The sequence below is a fragment of the Lentinula edodes genome (assembly GCF_021015755.1).
Source record: "Lentinula edodes strain Le(Bin) 0899 ss11 chromosome Unknown C8R40scaffold_36, whole genome shotgun sequence".
NCBI lineage: Eukaryota > Fungi > Basidiomycota > Agaricomycetes > Agaricales > Omphalotaceae > Lentinula > Lentinula edodes.
The window spans coordinates 36211-50788 of NW_025764342.1; the positions used below are offsets into that span (position 1 = coordinate 36211).

A 14578-nucleotide genomic window follows, 5' to 3' on the forward strand; every position below is an offset into this window, starting at 1 on the left:
GCCGTTCCACTCGATATTCGACTTGGGTCATCCTCAGAAGATTGAAGATTGGAGCTTGTGCAATCTGCATCCATCTTACCATCACAGATCGGCTCTAACGCTGAAAGCCTTAGGATTCAATGAGTACAAACACTGACACCGGCCCTCAATGGGGAAGAGGTATGTTCCGAACCACAACCTTGCTGGATACAAACTTGTACTCTTTGCGCTCATATCGCTCCCACATTCTGTGATTCACCACTATCATTAACTGATGCTCTTTTTCAGTACTAATTTGTGGGGGAACGGACTGGTATGTTAAATATTTAGGAATAGGACTTGGGTTCATTTTCCGGTCAAATTGACCATTAGGACGCGGTTGGGGCGCAGAGACAGATCTGGAGTACCTGTAAAGTCTGAGGAAGAAGGGGACCCGTGAGTTCTGTTTTCATTTTCGTGTTCGACGCGAACTTCTGCGTTTTCTCGATTTTCGGCTTGCCCGATTCAATCCGCTCTCAGGTCATATTCCTACTGCCACCCTCACTTTCTCTGAAAAGTTTGGATCCTGATATATCACAATTTTCAGACACCCTGATCTCCTAGAACCTCATATTCTGCGTTCTCTGTCCAATGTCAAAGTCGTTTCAGTCCACACAGGATGCGCTGCTTGTCATTTCGTAGTCCTCGACATCGATGGAAACGCGTGGATTTTTGGTCGAAACGGGTCATGTTGTCTCGGCGTGAACAAGGATGACGCAGGGGAAGCCATAGACGCGATTTCAGAGAATGCGCCTATGAGAATAAACCCCGTTCACCTTGGTTCCCCTAAGGGAAAGTTCGTGGATGCCGCTTGCGGAAGGAACCACACCCTTTTGGTCGGCAGTGACGGCCAGGTTTGGACAGCTGGCGCAAATCCTCTAGGACAAGTTAAAGATTTGAAGCGCTATATGTGGCAGCTCCGTTTGACTGACTTCCGATATTCTCGCAGTGTGGTCATTCTCCATGTCCAGAGGTAACGAGCTTCAAAGCAGTACCAGGCTTCCACCAGGACGGACCGGAGCACGCGATTAAAGTATCTGCTGGTATATCCTTCTCCCTTGTGCTAACAAAGTCAGGAAAAGGTCAGCTTGCGTTTCCCTCTTCGAGCTATCCTCAGACCTTCTACTCTAGTCTTTTCCTTCGGAAGTGGTGAAAAAGGTCAAATTGGAAACGGATCAACCGGGGAGCGTATCACTACAGGCAATAAGGTTGCGTTCGATATTATCGACACACCTTGTGCGTCTTGAATATATCCTCATTCCCATACTCACCCCCCCTACTCGCACAGACTACATCAAAGAATTAAACGGAAAGAAAGTCGTTCAAATTGCCTCTGGGCAACAACATAGCGCTGCGGTTGACGACGAAGGGTATGCCTCGAACCCTTCTTGGATAGCAAACCTGATACTCATCAATATCTAGCTATGTCTACGTTTGGGGATATAATGGTTATTGTAGACTAGGCTTAGGCAATCAGGTTGATATGCTGAAGCCTAAAGTCGTTCCGCAATTTTCGGGACCTAACAAAGCCAGTATGGGGTCGGCTGTCGTCTGCGGACCATCCAACACTGTTGTGATTGACCGGCAAGGAATGTACTGGATGGCAGGAAAATGGAAAAATAGCGGAGAGGGTGCGTTTTGCATTCCTCATCTCAAGCCAAACTCATAATTGTCCCGTAATTCAGGTTCTTCCGGTTCTCCTTATTCTTCTTTCCGTATCATTCAAGATATCATGGCATGTAAGATCAGTCATGCTGCCTGCGGAGGGGTTACTCACTGGGTAATCACACCGGACGACGAAGGAACGATGACCGTCGCTTGGGGGCAAAGTGCTTCAAATGGTGACATTGTGTCCGTACTCTATGAGTAGAAAACCGAGATACTTAATCTTTTCGGCAGGCGAACTTGGTTTGGGACCAGACGAGCCCAAGAGTTCAACGAAGCCAACGAAACATATGCCTTTAGAAGGGATCGAGGTCCTTCAGTACGTGTTTCTTCGACCCGAGAGTCCTTTCCAAGATGCCAGTGGATTTATTGCAATTGTGTTACAATAGGATTGCTGCCGGTCAGAACACTACCGTCTTCTTAGTGAAGCCGACATCGCCAAAAGAGCGGCCTTCTATTTCTGTCGCGAACGGAGACTCGAAAGCGGAGGAAGAAAGTGGGGACAGGTATTCTGAGCGGCCTAGGCATCCAGAAGATTTGGAAGACGTTCCAGATCTATGTCTTGTTTGCGACAAAGATAACGGAGATGATGATTCGCCTTTGGAATGTGACAAGGCATGTTGTTTCACCTCCTAGTAGTCCATTGCACCAACTGGTATATCATTCTTTCATCTTCATGTAGTGCGACAACCCTTTCCACCTCGGCTGCCTCAATCCTCCATTGGCCGCCGTCCCACCTGGTGAATGGTTCTGTCCAAGATGCGTAAAAGACCAAGGGGCGCCCTTGCCCGGATATAAATCCGTGAAGCCAAGTACGGCGGTAGTTCCGGTTGCGGTTTCACGAGTAGCGACTCCCATTAACAAACGAAAGGGGAATGACGTAGATGAGGACGGGGATGAAGAGATGCAGGATGGGCGGTCGAAGCGAAAAGCCCCTGGGTCGGAGATGGGTAGAACTGGTAAGTAATAAACGTTCCTTTGAAGAGGTATAGGGTATCTGATGTTTCCGTGTAGGTTCTAAGAAAAAGCGACAGTGATTACTACCCTAAGTGATTGGAGCCTGGCAAACCCCCCGCACATGACCAAGAAGTGCTGTCAGGAGATGCATTCCAGTGCTCTCCTCCCTTCTTACTGCTCTTTACAGTGGTGGGAGGAGTACTTGCACTTTCGTCTTTGTCTCAAATTGGATGTACAGGTGTCCGAACACCCCTAGTCTGCGGAAGGAGAGTATCATGATGCATATTACACTCAAGCTGGTTGTCGGGTGAGTACGAGATTGTAGGGAGCGTGTGGTTGCTGGTTAGTACCTGTGCTTCCCTGCGTTATGTTCGTGTGTACAAGGTAAATTTGGCATTTTATGAATTTGGATGGAGTCTTTTCTTTATATCTTTCCTTCGACTATGAACCGTTTGTACAGTACTTTTTTAAACGACTTCCTCACCCCCATGTATCGCTGTCTGTCGCTCTCATATCACAAACTGCTTTCTTGCTTTCCCCCATCTCATTGGTACCGTAGCTTATTACATCTGTAGTTGTTTTGGAAGTCGAACGAAAGCATCTGCAACGAAAGCGTGGGAAACCGTGTTCTGCGATAAGCGATCGCTCTCAGGCGCTCAGGCCTCAGGCTTATTATCTTTCTTTTCTTTCTCAGTAACCTCGCATGCAGTATTAGTATTACTGCAATTTCAGTTTGCACCATAGCCTTGGCCTTAGTCTTAAAACCCAGAAAAATCGAATTCGTTTGTTTATTTTAGCAGAACAGCGTCCAACACCCGCCTAAATTCTTCCTCTGAAGCGAATGGTGAATGAGAAGGCAAAGAAGAGTATCGATCACGTGCACAACACACACAAGCGTGTCATCCTTCGTCTTCTTTTGTGATAATTGGCATGTACTATCTTTCACGCTTGATTTGGTGATACGAGATGCGTTACCGTCGGGAGAAGTTGTAGACTTGACCTAGCTCTCTCTTGGTGACTATTTTCACACTCTCCAGTTAAACATATATCTGACGACTCTGTTAGACGTCTGCCCACCTTTTAAGTTTTCTGTGTATGTCGTTTGACAATCAAGTGCAACTTCCCACTCAACCTTCTACGAAAATGATCAAAGAAAAGCGCTTCGATCAAGGTTTTCTCTGGGTATGCCCAATGGCGAAAGTTGTGGGTTTCAATTCTTAGTTTCTCTCATTGAAGAGGGCCGAATATCGTCATCGGAGTCTGATATGACAATTTCAAGGCTGAGTAGGACTGAGTAAGCTAGATCAGTAACCGGCCGCGGCTGACTTAAAAAGTGCACAGGTAGGTGACGTGCTTTTGCGTCTGAATGTTATATAACCCCTAAATTACACTCTGATAATGCTAGAAACTTTCTATCAACGAACCGCAGTTCTTGTTGTCAATCCCTAGTGCCAAATGCCTACTTCATTGCAAAGATCCATTGCCCTTGTTGGGGCTGGATCTCTAGGTCAACACATTCTCCGCGCTCTACTGACTAGTCCCAGCCATCCAAACGTCGTCGTACTAACACGTCCTGAATCCAAAAATGATCTTCCTAGCGACCTATCTTCCGCAACAATAATACCAGTCGATTATACTAATGTCGCTGCTCTGACAACATTGTTTAAGGAGCACTCCATCGAAGTTGTGATTTCCGTCGTACCTCCGCCTGCATACACCACTGTTCAGCATGCTTTAGCCGACGCAGCGAAAGCTAGTGGGACCGTGAAATTATTTGTGCCATCCGAGTGGGGTTTGCCAACGGAAGGGGCAAAGGAGAAAGGAGAAGAGAATTTGTTTGCTGTGAAAGATGAGGTAGCTGGTGAGTATGTCGTATGTGTATGTGAGAGAATACAACTAATGTGACCATATCTCAATCCTGTGTAGAATACCTGAAATCAATTGAACTACCATACACACGATTCTACGTAAGTGTCTTGTCTTCGCTGCGTTCATTGACAAACAGCTGATATCCTAATTTTAGACGGGAATGTTCATGGCTTACGTTCCCTGGCTTGTCGGAATTGATGTGGATGGAAGAGTTCATATCCAAGGCAAAGGAGAGACTCCTTTCACACTGACTAGCCAAGAAGACATTGGTGGTAAGGCTTTCGAATGCTCCAAAAATATTTGAAAGTCTTACCGTTTCACACCCAGGCTTTGTCGGACATGTTTTGACTTCTCTGGCCCTCACTTCTCCTGAACTGGTAAACGCTTCTCTCCGAATTCAGGGCCAACGTCTTACTCTGCGGGAATATGCACAAATTGTTAACAAACCGGTTGTTACTGTGGCACAAGACGAATCTCTCCCAGTAAAGACCGAAGGGGAAAAAGCTTTCAAGACCTTCTTACAAAATCAAGTGGAAAGTGGTAAGGCCAGCACGGGATGGGATCGCAAAACCGAGAAAGAGATAGATGGAGCGGCAGGAAGTGCGAATAAGTTGTGGGAAGGCCATGTCTGGCAGACGGTGAAGAACAACTAGTACTGCAGAGTCCCGCCCGTTTTGGTGATGGCTGGTATAACTTTGCCTTGCACGACTCTATAACGGACCAGGATGAGTTATGTGGAGGCCGAAAAGAGAAAATGTTTATATAGGGCCTAAGCCCCCATTGAAACACCAATACAGGATATGTATAAGGAGTACAAGATTTTCTAGCAGCCGGGCTACTCCTACATACATACCTTTACCTTACCAAGTGTATGAACCTTCGATCTTAAGTTTTCTTGCAGTCCAGCTTTTATGTCGTTGGATATTCAACACCATTCTTCGTATGAAAGCGCCCTTTCAAAATAATGCACGGTTACAGCAACTGCCATTGGTTCTTCCGTAACCTTCACCACCATTTCGATCTGCACCAGCCTTTGACTAGCCTTTACTTGACTGTTGACAAATGTAGAGGTATAACAGCACTGACGAACTTTCAAACTTCCGAAGCGTGCACTCCGTATATGCTGGACGACACAAGAGGCTCACATGCGAATAAGGCTTCGTCACCGTTACACTAATCAAGGGAAGGGTGGAGGAAACAGTGGTGGCAGGTAATGAAGGACTACTACCTGTAGCTTCAAAATCTAAAAGGCACGGTAAGATTCTAATGTGAAGAATAATACTCAATTGGAGGCCGCGAATCGCGGTCAGGATGAGGTAAGTTCAGAAAGGTGCTGATTGAGCAGATCCGGGTGACTTCGCGTCTTTAAAGTTTCCATGTATGTAGCGCTTCATATAACGATCCCCGGTAGAGGCGCAGTGGATAAAGGTTGCACCGACTCATTACTTGAAATGAAGTCTTAACAATCCTGAATAAGCTGAATTACACATCCACCATTTATTTCCGGTACAGCTCAGTAGCTGACTGAGATTCCAAAATGATATTTGAGGAGTTGAATCTTGGACACTGGTATGTGGCGTACTTTAGCCTTTAGAGCTACTAGCATACTTAAAGACCAGGAAGTATCACAACCAATCACCCGTAAATCACGCTTGACAATACATGCATTCTCCGAAAAGATCTATTGCTCTCGTAGGTGCTGGAGTCATAGGGATGCCTATCCTCCGAGCCCTGCTCAGTAGTCCCAACCACCCCAACGTGATTGTCCTGACACGCCCTGGTTCCAAAAACAAGGACCTTCTCAATGACCTTCCCCCCGTATCGCCGATAGTAATCCCGGTTGATTACACAGATACTTCTGCTCTCACTGCTTTGTTCAAGAAGCTCTCTATCGAAATCGTAATCTCTGCACTGGCATCAACAGGGTACAACGCTCAATACAATTTAGCTGATGCAGCAAAGGCGAGTGGGTCGGTAAAGCTGTTTGTGCCTTCTGAGTGGGGATCGCCAACGGAGGGCGCGAAAGATAAAGGCGAAGATAATATCTTCGCCATTAAAGATAGGGTAGCTGGTAAGTTGGTCTCTTTTCCTGTGTGAAAATATTAGATGAAGCAGCTCCTGCACAGAATATTTAAAATCAATTGACCTGCCATATACGCGATTCTTTGTGAGTAATGCTGTTCAATCTGAAAACTAATCGTTGAAAACACAATGTAAGACGGGACTGTTTATGGCCTACGTTCCTTGGGTTGTTGGAGCTGATGTGGATGGTAAGGCTCACATTCAAGGCAAAGGAGATACGCCCTTCACGGTCACTAGTCAAGAAGATATCGGAGGTCAGTTCTTCTACCTCGAGTATGACAATGGTCTGTTAATCATAATTGTTCAGGGTTTGTCGCACACGTCCTTACTTCCTTACCTCTTACTTCACCCGAATTGGTGAACACTTCCCTACGAATTCAAGGTCAACAGATCACCCTTCGCCAGTACGCTCAAGTCGCCAATAAATCGATTGTCGCAGTGACTGAGAACGAGGCAATTCCTGGAAATACCGATGAGGACAAAGCCTTGAAGGCATTTTTACAAAAACACATAGAAGAGGGGACGGCTACTACAGGATGGGATCATAGGACCGAAAGGGAGATAGAGGGAGCAACTGGAAGCGCGAATAAAATGTGGGAAGGACACGTCTGGCAAACGATAGAGCGCACTTTCTAAACCTCAAAGATCGACTTTGCATTCCCTCCTATTAGAATAACATATTTTTTCTCCCTCTTATTACAGTTCCAGAATCGATACCGATTGAACATTGAGGCTGATTTGCATGTTTCCTTCAATATTCAGCATGGCTTTCGCAAACGACCTTGTTAGAATTATTGTCCTGAGAATCAGATGAGGAGAAGTTAAAATAGTTGGCGGTGCACAATGTGGTGCGAGAATCAAATATCAACGCCTTTGATACCAAGTTTCCGTGGTAGCAATGGGCTAGCAAAGTACATCGTCTTGTTTCCGTGTTTAGAGATCTGTGATCAGCTGTGATCAGTCAAAAGAATTTTTGAGCGGAATGGCAGTCGATCCTTTCGAAGTTGAAAGGTCGCGTTTTAGGGTTAGGGTTAGGTCCTTCAAGCTTTGTACGACGACAAGCACAACGGCGGGAGTCATTTCTATACGTTTATAGAAAATATCTTTCTGCTCTCTCTCAATCTTTCTAGACTAGGAAATTCCTTATCAGGCTCGTGTCGCTCATGACTTCAAACTTCGGCGAAATTCTCCTTGAACCGACTCAGTAGGGGAGTGATTATTTTGTGCCAGATTTTTGCTTCAGATAAGATTATACGGGCCGCTATATCGATCATCTGTCCTCCTGACTCCCGCAACGCCTATAAAAGTTGACTCCATTGCGAAAGCATAATTCGGACTTTCTCCATCTGCATCTATGTCCGAATTTGAACCCATACTGTTAACTCTTCCATCTCTTGCACCTTCTCTTGCGGTGGAGGTATGTTGCATCCTCCTTCGTCTAATGAACAAAGAACAGAGTTTCTTCTGGTTTCCGTGTCCATAGATAATCCCGTATGGCTTGACCTTTCATCGTATCTTTGTCCAGGCTGATGGTAGGGTGAGTGACAAACTCCACTTGCTTGGCTGACCTCTCAGCCGTATCACAGACGCACGACATTGTTATCGGTCCAGAAGATCCTAGAGGACACATCACACAGAAATACACTAATACTATCATTGGTCGTTACGCTAATCGTGTCCCGGTCGGAACGCACGCGATAGAACGAAACGGCGTCAAAGCCGAAGTTATTGCGAAGCTCAATGGTACGCGCCCTCTGAGATATATTGGCTCCGTGCTAGTGGCACTAATCTCAAATATGAATGGCAGAGGGTACTCGCGTCTCCCTTCACGGCGGTCCAATTGGGTTCGATTCTCTCGCCTGGACTCACCTCACCCCTAATTCACCTCCAACACTCTTTACCGAAGCGGAACTAGCGCACCTCCCACCACTATCATCAACAGCGACATACGGAATTTTTCGATTAGTGTCTCCAGACGGAGATCAAGGTTACCCCGGAGAATTGACGACAGAAGTGCTAATCGCCCTCGTTCCTCCGGCAGAGCAGGAACGCAAGTACCTCGAGCCAGGACAAACTGCCGCCGGCGCCGAATGGGATCTGGGAAGCATTGTATATGTGTACAGGGCAAAGTTAGATAAGGGGGTTACACCGGTGAATCTCACTCAGGTGAGTTACTATATCTATGACCAGTATCAGTCTTTCTCAACGATCTTATTGGTGTTCTGGTAGCATTGGGGTTTCAATCTCGAAGCAAGTCTCAAGGATGGCAAGGATACCCTTTCGGTCAAAAATCATCACATTACCATGAAGGTACGTACACACTGTTGACCTTAGACGCATATATCTATCAACACAACTCATTTGACTCTAGGCAGACCGCATCGTGGCGCGAGACGCAGATAGCCTGAACACAGGAGAATTCATTCATGTATCCGATGCCACTGAGCATCTACATGAGGGCCAGAAAATTGGCGACAAGTATCCCAAGTTAGGCTATGGTAAGGATGCATGCAGCTTTTATCACCAATATGTCGTTCATGCTTATCAACCACGTCCCCTTTGAATTTTCTCAGATGATTATTATGCGTTTACACCACAGAAAATCAAAACTCCCAAACGCTTCCCGGTTTCAGAGTTCACTCCAAAATTCGATTTACTTAAGGATGTGCTAATTCCAAGCGGTACGGGAGGCGCAACAAGAGGCGATAGACCAGAGCCTGTGGTTGAACTTTCATCAGAAACATCCGGGCTAAAGTTGATTTTCGAGACGAACCGTACGTGATGTTACAGTCACAATCTTCTTCTACTTGCATTTTCTTTTCCTACTTAACTTGACTGAATTCTTTCTAGAGGATGGAGCGATGTTTTACTCTAACGCTTGGGCAGACCCTGCCAAGGGCGCGCGGAAGAAGATCCACGGCGGGTCAGGTATCAAGGATCATGGAGATGGCTATGTTCCTGGAAGTATGTTGCTCTTTTCCTACATCATCCTTTGCCGGACTGATTTCTCATCGTCGTACAGCTGCTGCATTCCTAGAATTTCACGATATCTTGGCTGCGTTCCTTGATCCAGCGAAACAGAACGGTAACGACACCCTGTTGACTTCGGATGAGGTGTATCATAACTATGTCCGGTGTGATGTGAGGTTCAGGCAACCTGCAACTTAATTGTCGGACACGTCGACGGAGAACCTAGAGATACCATCTGAATATGTCACTTTCTGGAATTTGATTGTGTCAAACATACAGACAAATGGTTCAGAAAAAAAAAACTGATTACCAACTGTGGATATTGAATCAACGTGAAGGAAAAGAAGAACAGCTTATTATATTACTCACTCTAGCTAGGAGTTTCCAGCTCCTTCTGGAATGTAGGTTACGGATTTTTGAGGAGACAACTCTTCGTTCTTCGAGTTTCAGTCCAGTCTCAAAAGATTTTTGCTCCAGCATGCTACCTCTTCTTCAGCCAACTTCTAGCTTTGATCATCATGTACGTTAGATCATCTTTGGTTGGGCCATAGTAGAGCTTAACCTATGCTTGTTTGATTGTGATAGATTCACGGTACGTGGATTTTGTTCGATATGATCCGATTTGATTCAACTGAGATGAAAGACTCGCCTTCAACTGCGCATAGACTGATGTTGCCTTCAGGCATTGCCTAGTTCCTAACATCTACTTGTTCCTTGTTCTAATATCCTTAGTCGGTTAATCTGTCGTAAGTCCTGTTTATGCTAACCACGGAAACGTTTCTTGTCCATCGATTGCATCCTCTTTCCTTTGTGGCCCCGCTCATTGGCAATGCTTTTGGGTTTGCCCTTGTGAGCAACTTCAATCATCCAATGAACCCTGATTTGATTCACTGACGTATCGTTTGCTTTTCTAAATGCAAGCCTCAGGCTTCTCAGCGCCGTAACTCTTTTCGTAGGCCCAGTGCAGACATTCACTTTTTCTGTTACTCCTTCTCCCGTAGACGTAGGCCAGGCATACGAAATTGTATGGGACTATGTCGAAGGTGACGCACCGGATAACTCTTTCGCAATTGAAGTCCAGGGAGAAGATGGTTACTTGCAGTGGTTTGGATTTTTCAATTCATCTGGAAGCACTTCTGCACCAGCTCTACCTTCCGTGGGGTATGTTGGGACTGCTAGACAAAATTAGAGACTGATCCGGTCTCCATAGGTTCTATACACTCGCTGCTTACACCAATGTCCCGGGAATAGAGTATGTCCACAATTCAAAAAGAGTTCGCAGTGTTGACTTCTTGTCAAAAGTAATGGAACCTTTTACACGACATTGTTTGATGCTCAAGAATCTACCACATCCACGTCGAGTTTTGAAACCACGAAGACCTCCATGTAAGTATTTCAGCTCCTATTCATATATCGATTCCGACTCTCATGTAGTGGCAGCACCAACTCACAAAGGTAACGATCTAGATTTCATATCAAGATTGGAATCCGACAACTTATTTTTGTGCATCAGCACGACGACCTCTGTGCAAACATCTTCCCTCTCGCTTTCTAGCTCACCCCTTTCATCATCCTTGTGAGTACTCGCCCAATGAGCCGTAATAATCAGCCTTGTGGAATGACCCTTCCATTACTGGCAGCTTACCCACTACAACTACTACACAAGGCTTCAATCCAAACCCGTCGTCGACATTATTCGCGTCGAGTTTTACCTCATCATCATCCGGCAGCATGCCTTCAATTTTCACCTCGTCATCATCAACATCATTGAGCAGTACTACGCCTTCGAATTCTTCGTCTCCAGAACCACCCTCAAATTCCACACTCCCAAAACCCAAGAGAAACACAATCATCATTAGCGTCTCCACCAGTGCTGGTGGGCTCATATTCTTCGCCTTATTTGGATTTTACTGCATACGTCGAAGACGTGGATTGCGTGATATTGAAAACGAAAAACTTACCGCTATCCCGTACGCATACTCCCAGTATGCCTTCCGCGCCGGGCCTACTATTGGGCCGAGCCCATCCTCGCCTCGTACACGAATTCCTCCATCGAAGGGGTCCGCTCCTACTGCATCAGACGATGGACATTTGCCGTTGAACAGAAACGCAAGGAATATGCGGAGGTTGTATGACACTTCACCTCCGACTTATATAAGTATAGTGGCGTGAGTGTGCCGGAGGCTTATGCAGGATGTATTCGTGCATTACTAGTATTCTCAGCGGGCTCACGGTTTACGTGAGCTGATTCATGAACGTCGATTGCAGCAAATGGGTCGAAGAATCCATATACAACAGCGTATATGTACATATATAGTGTAATATAGAAAGCAAATAAATACTAGGCTCCACTGGCGTGGACTGCACCTTGCTTGGGAAAGGATACATTTCAATCAAGTTGATACTGAAATTGGTATGGCAGGAACTAGGGAATTATGCAAAAAGTGTCTAAGTATCATCTGAATGTCTTTGTCAAGGTGTAGATTTTAGTTCAAGTATCAAGTAAAGACAGTGCACATAAGGTGCACTGCAGAATATATGCACTTCAAAGGCCTTGTTAATCCAAGTATTGAGGAAAGAACGCGGCGCACACAAGGTGCGCCGCAAAGCAAGCACAGTTCCCTTCAAAGCCCAATATGTTTGTAAATGTTTGGCAAAAGCATGAGGCCAAACACAGCCAAAATGTGCCTGCACAAAAGTACTTAAATTCCGGAGTGCAATAGACCTTGCAAGCAAGGTGATACCCTATCATGCTTTCAGACTTGACTCTTCGCAGAACCCATCAGAGTAATTGAAGGACATCATATCATGCCTTCCTCTTTCAGTGTGTCGTCTTGCTTGACCACAGCATGTGAACGTCCTTCTTTTCTTTGATTATCGACCTGCCTTCTATTCAAGTTAGCCTGCCTTCGCTCGACACGCTGTGCTTGAAGAATTCGTAGTCGTGTCTGGCGTTGAATAGGTAAGAAGATTGTAAGAGGACCTTCTAGAATAAAGAATGGGAAACAAAGATTGCAAACCTGCAATGTTTCCATCTCCGATGCCAGCATTCTGTCTTCTTCATCATCATCCACATCGATGATCTGAGTCGAATCAAGAGCACCAACATCCGACTTAACAATGACAATTTCCGGTGCTTGTTGAGGTTCAGTAGAGACTGAAGTAGTCGAATGTCGGGTGTCGTCGGAAAAATTATTTCCCTTCACTTCCTGTGTATCATTCGAGGGATTGGATTCGGCTTTGCGCCATTTCCGCTGTGGCATATGGATCGTGGAAGGAGTACTAGAGCGCTTTCGCTTCTTGCAAGGGCCCAAGAGCTCGAGGGCACTTATTACAGATCTAGTATCTATCATTGGTGCTCTATCCGAAGAGGACGGTGATATAGGGGGAGACGTTGCTGACGTAGCGAAGGAGAATGAAGAAGTGGCACGTATAGAAGAATTATTTGAATTTTCTGTTTTTATCCAGTCATCGTCGTCGTCAATGACTATCGGATTTATGGCAGTCGTTCCTGCCATAGACACCTCCGTACCCGACTGTACTGTTGGTCCACAGATATCGTCACGTTTAGTTCCTTGTGAGATCTGCTGAACAATGACAGTTTCTAGCTCGTCATCATCGCGGGCAAGATTTTCCGTCCTGGTCGTATTCTGTTCTTCCAGTCCATCGTCATCGCATTTGAAGAACCCAGAAAGACTCGGCAATTCTGACTCTGCTAAATTTGAAATATAACTAGGAGAAGGCACGAAAGAGCCAGGACCCAACGTCGATCGTAATCCCTCTGGCAAGGAGACGAGTCCTGGAAGCGACGATGGCCCGTGGACAGAACTAGCAGAGCCTTGAACCTTGATGACACCCATTTCATCTTGAGCCTCCGGCTTAATATCCACGTCGGAGGATGGCAGCAAAGTATCCCAGTCGGAAACAGAGATACCGCGCGAGGGAGCAGAATTGATCGCGTATTTGGACAGCGCATCTTCAGTTTTGACGGAAAACCTTGTACCAGCCACAACGTGCAATTTTGATTCAGGTCCAGTTGTTGTTTTGGCTCGAGGCTTGTCGGTAGATGCAATGCCTTTCGCCTTTAGCATATCTACGTAGAGGGCTCATACGAATTTCATGAATGATTTATGATCTGGACACACCTATAGGCCGATATAAAAATCTGAATCGAGCAACGGCATCATCGGAAATTTGCTCCAGTCTGACCGCCTGTCTGGGAGTTGATGCGACAGTTTTTCCAAATCTATAAAGAGGCATGGTCATTCTGCATGAACTACCAGGAGACCGAAACTTACGTTGTCTGGTGTTGAATCCCTTTCTTCGCCTTCTCGTGTATTAGCCGCTGCTTTGATGCGCATCTGGTTTGTGACGTCTCATAGGACTTAACCCTCACTCGAACGATCAGAAGTTCAATCTGACCCAACTCAGTGGTCAACAAGTCAGGATCTGCACGGGTATCGTCGTCTATTAGGATTCTCCTAAGCGTTTATTTCATAACGGTTTTGGGCTACTTACCGGTCAGGCTGGTTTGCGAAAATTCGAACGGCTTGACAGTAGTAGGACCGGTTCGTATATACTCTTTACAAGTATAGTTTGGTTTGTCCAAATCAGAAGAAATGACGCTTCCACCGCATTTCTTGCCGTCTAGAAGAACAAAACCATCGGTTGCTGTACTACGTTTGGAGTCCAGCCAATGGATTTGGAAAGGTTTTCCTACTTCTGAGGCGATCCAGCATTGTACAAGCTTCTGCTTCGGGATGTATTGCCACTGATATTCCTCTGCGTGCCGTCCGTCAATGGTCACCCATGCTTCAAATTCTTCTAAAAAAAGCATCATGAAAGGCGGATGTTGCAGTCAAACAAAAATTGTTTGAGACGAGGGAAGAGAGAGGAAAGAAAGGTTAACACAAAGACCATGTTTGAGAGCTTATTTAATAAAGCGCTGTGCGCGATCTTCGATCAACAAACACCGAACGCTATCGGATGTCTCCGGATGTACACAGTCTTACACAGT

General features: G+C 45.8%; 5 protein-coding genes across 5 annotated transcripts; 4 read left to right on the forward strand and 1 right to left on the reverse strand.

The window, feature by feature from the left end:
- Positions 1 to 119: 119 nt before the first annotated feature.
- On the forward strand, positions 120 to 2650 carry C8R40DRAFT_1162554 (RCC1/BLIP-II; the record flags this gene model as incomplete). Its single annotated transcript, XM_046230251.1, has 12 exons — positions 120 to 159; positions 268 to 292; positions 352 to 414; positions 566 to 905; positions 968 to 1051; positions 1095 to 1254; positions 1307 to 1388; positions 1441 to 1649; positions 1704 to 1859; positions 1918 to 2002; positions 2073 to 2298; positions 2366 to 2650. The coding sequence occupies 12 exons, from the start codon at positions 120 to 122 to the stop codon at positions 2648 to 2650; spliced, it is 1755 nt and encodes a 584-aa protein (XP_046082646.1).
- A 1445-nt stretch (positions 2651 to 4095) lies between these two features.
- Positions 4096 to 5162, forward strand: C8R40DRAFT_1054125 (NmrA-like family-domain-containing protein; the record flags this gene model as incomplete). Its single annotated transcript, XM_046224912.1, has 4 exons — positions 4096 to 4501; positions 4567 to 4607; positions 4664 to 4781; positions 4837 to 5162. 4 exons carry the CDS (start codon positions 4096 to 4098, stop codon positions 5160 to 5162), a joined length of 891 nt encoding a protein of 296 aa, XP_046082647.1.
- A 1009-nt stretch (positions 5163 to 6171) lies between these two features.
- Positions 6172 to 7227, forward strand: C8R40DRAFT_1174351 (NAD(P)-binding protein; the record flags this gene model as incomplete). The annotated part of the gene is made up of 4 exons (XM_046232166.1): positions 6172 to 6580; positions 6636 to 6676; positions 6728 to 6845; positions 6899 to 7227. The coding sequence occupies 4 exons, from the start codon at positions 6172 to 6174 to the stop codon at positions 7225 to 7227; spliced, it is 897 nt and encodes a 298-aa protein (XP_046082648.1).
- Positions 7228 to 7629: 402 nt separating this feature from the next.
- Positions 7630 to 9881, forward strand: C8R40DRAFT_1274009 (galactose mutarotase-like domain-containing protein). Its single transcript, XM_046234099.1, has 9 exons — positions 7630 to 8008; positions 8075 to 8128; positions 8178 to 8334; positions 8399 to 8757; positions 8821 to 8901; positions 8963 to 9089; positions 9165 to 9365; positions 9442 to 9555; positions 9614 to 9881. The coding sequence occupies exons 1-9, from the start codon at positions 7946 to 7948 to the stop codon at positions 9757 to 9759; spliced, it is 1302 nt and encodes a 433-aa protein (XP_046082649.1). The 5' UTR covers positions 7630 to 7945; the 3' UTR covers positions 9760 to 9881.
- A 2212-nt stretch (positions 9882 to 12093) lies between these two features.
- C8R40DRAFT_542801 (uncharacterized protein) lies at positions 12094 to 14530 on the reverse strand. Its single transcript, XM_046235392.1, has 5 exons — positions 14080 to 14530; positions 13860 to 14010; positions 13707 to 13807; positions 12586 to 13654; positions 12094 to 12509 (listed from the first exon to the last, which is right to left on the reverse strand). The coding sequence occupies exons 1-5, from the start codon at positions 14399 to 14401 to the stop codon at positions 12455 to 12457; spliced, it is 1698 nt and encodes a 565-aa protein (XP_046082650.1). The 5' UTR covers positions 14402 to 14530; the 3' UTR covers positions 12094 to 12454.
- Positions 14531 to 14578: the final 48 nt, after the last annotated feature.

What these genes read in the sequence shown, in the direction of transcription:
- C8R40DRAFT_1274009 (XM_046234099.1), top strand. Translation starts at nt 7,946, where the DNA reads ATGTCCGAATTTGAACCCATACTGTTAACTCTTCCATCTCTTGCACCT. An exon ending in CACCGGTGAATCTCACTCAG is followed by an intron (nt 8,758 to 8,820) that starts GTGAGTTACTAT and finishes GTGTTCTGGTAG; the next exon opens with CATTGGGGTTTCAATCTCGA. An exon ending in AGATGGCTATGTTCCTGGAA is followed by an intron (nt 9,556 to 9,613) that starts GTATGTTGCTCT and finishes ATCGTCGTACAG; the next exon opens with CTGCTGCATTCCTAGAATTT.
- C8R40DRAFT_542801 (XM_046235392.1), bottom strand. Translation starts at nt 14,401, where the DNA reads ATGATGCTTTTTTTAGAAGAATTTGAAGCATGGGTGACCATTGACGGA. An exon ending in TTCGCAAACCAGCCTGACCG is followed by an intron (nt 14,011 to 14,079) that starts GTAAGTAGCCCA and finishes ATACCCGTGCAG; the next exon opens with ATCCTGACTTGTTGACCACT. An exon ending in GCATCGGAGATGGAAACATT is followed by an intron (nt 12,510 to 12,585) that starts GCAGGTTTGCAA and finishes ATTCAACGCCAG; the next exon opens with ACACGACTACGAATTCTTCA.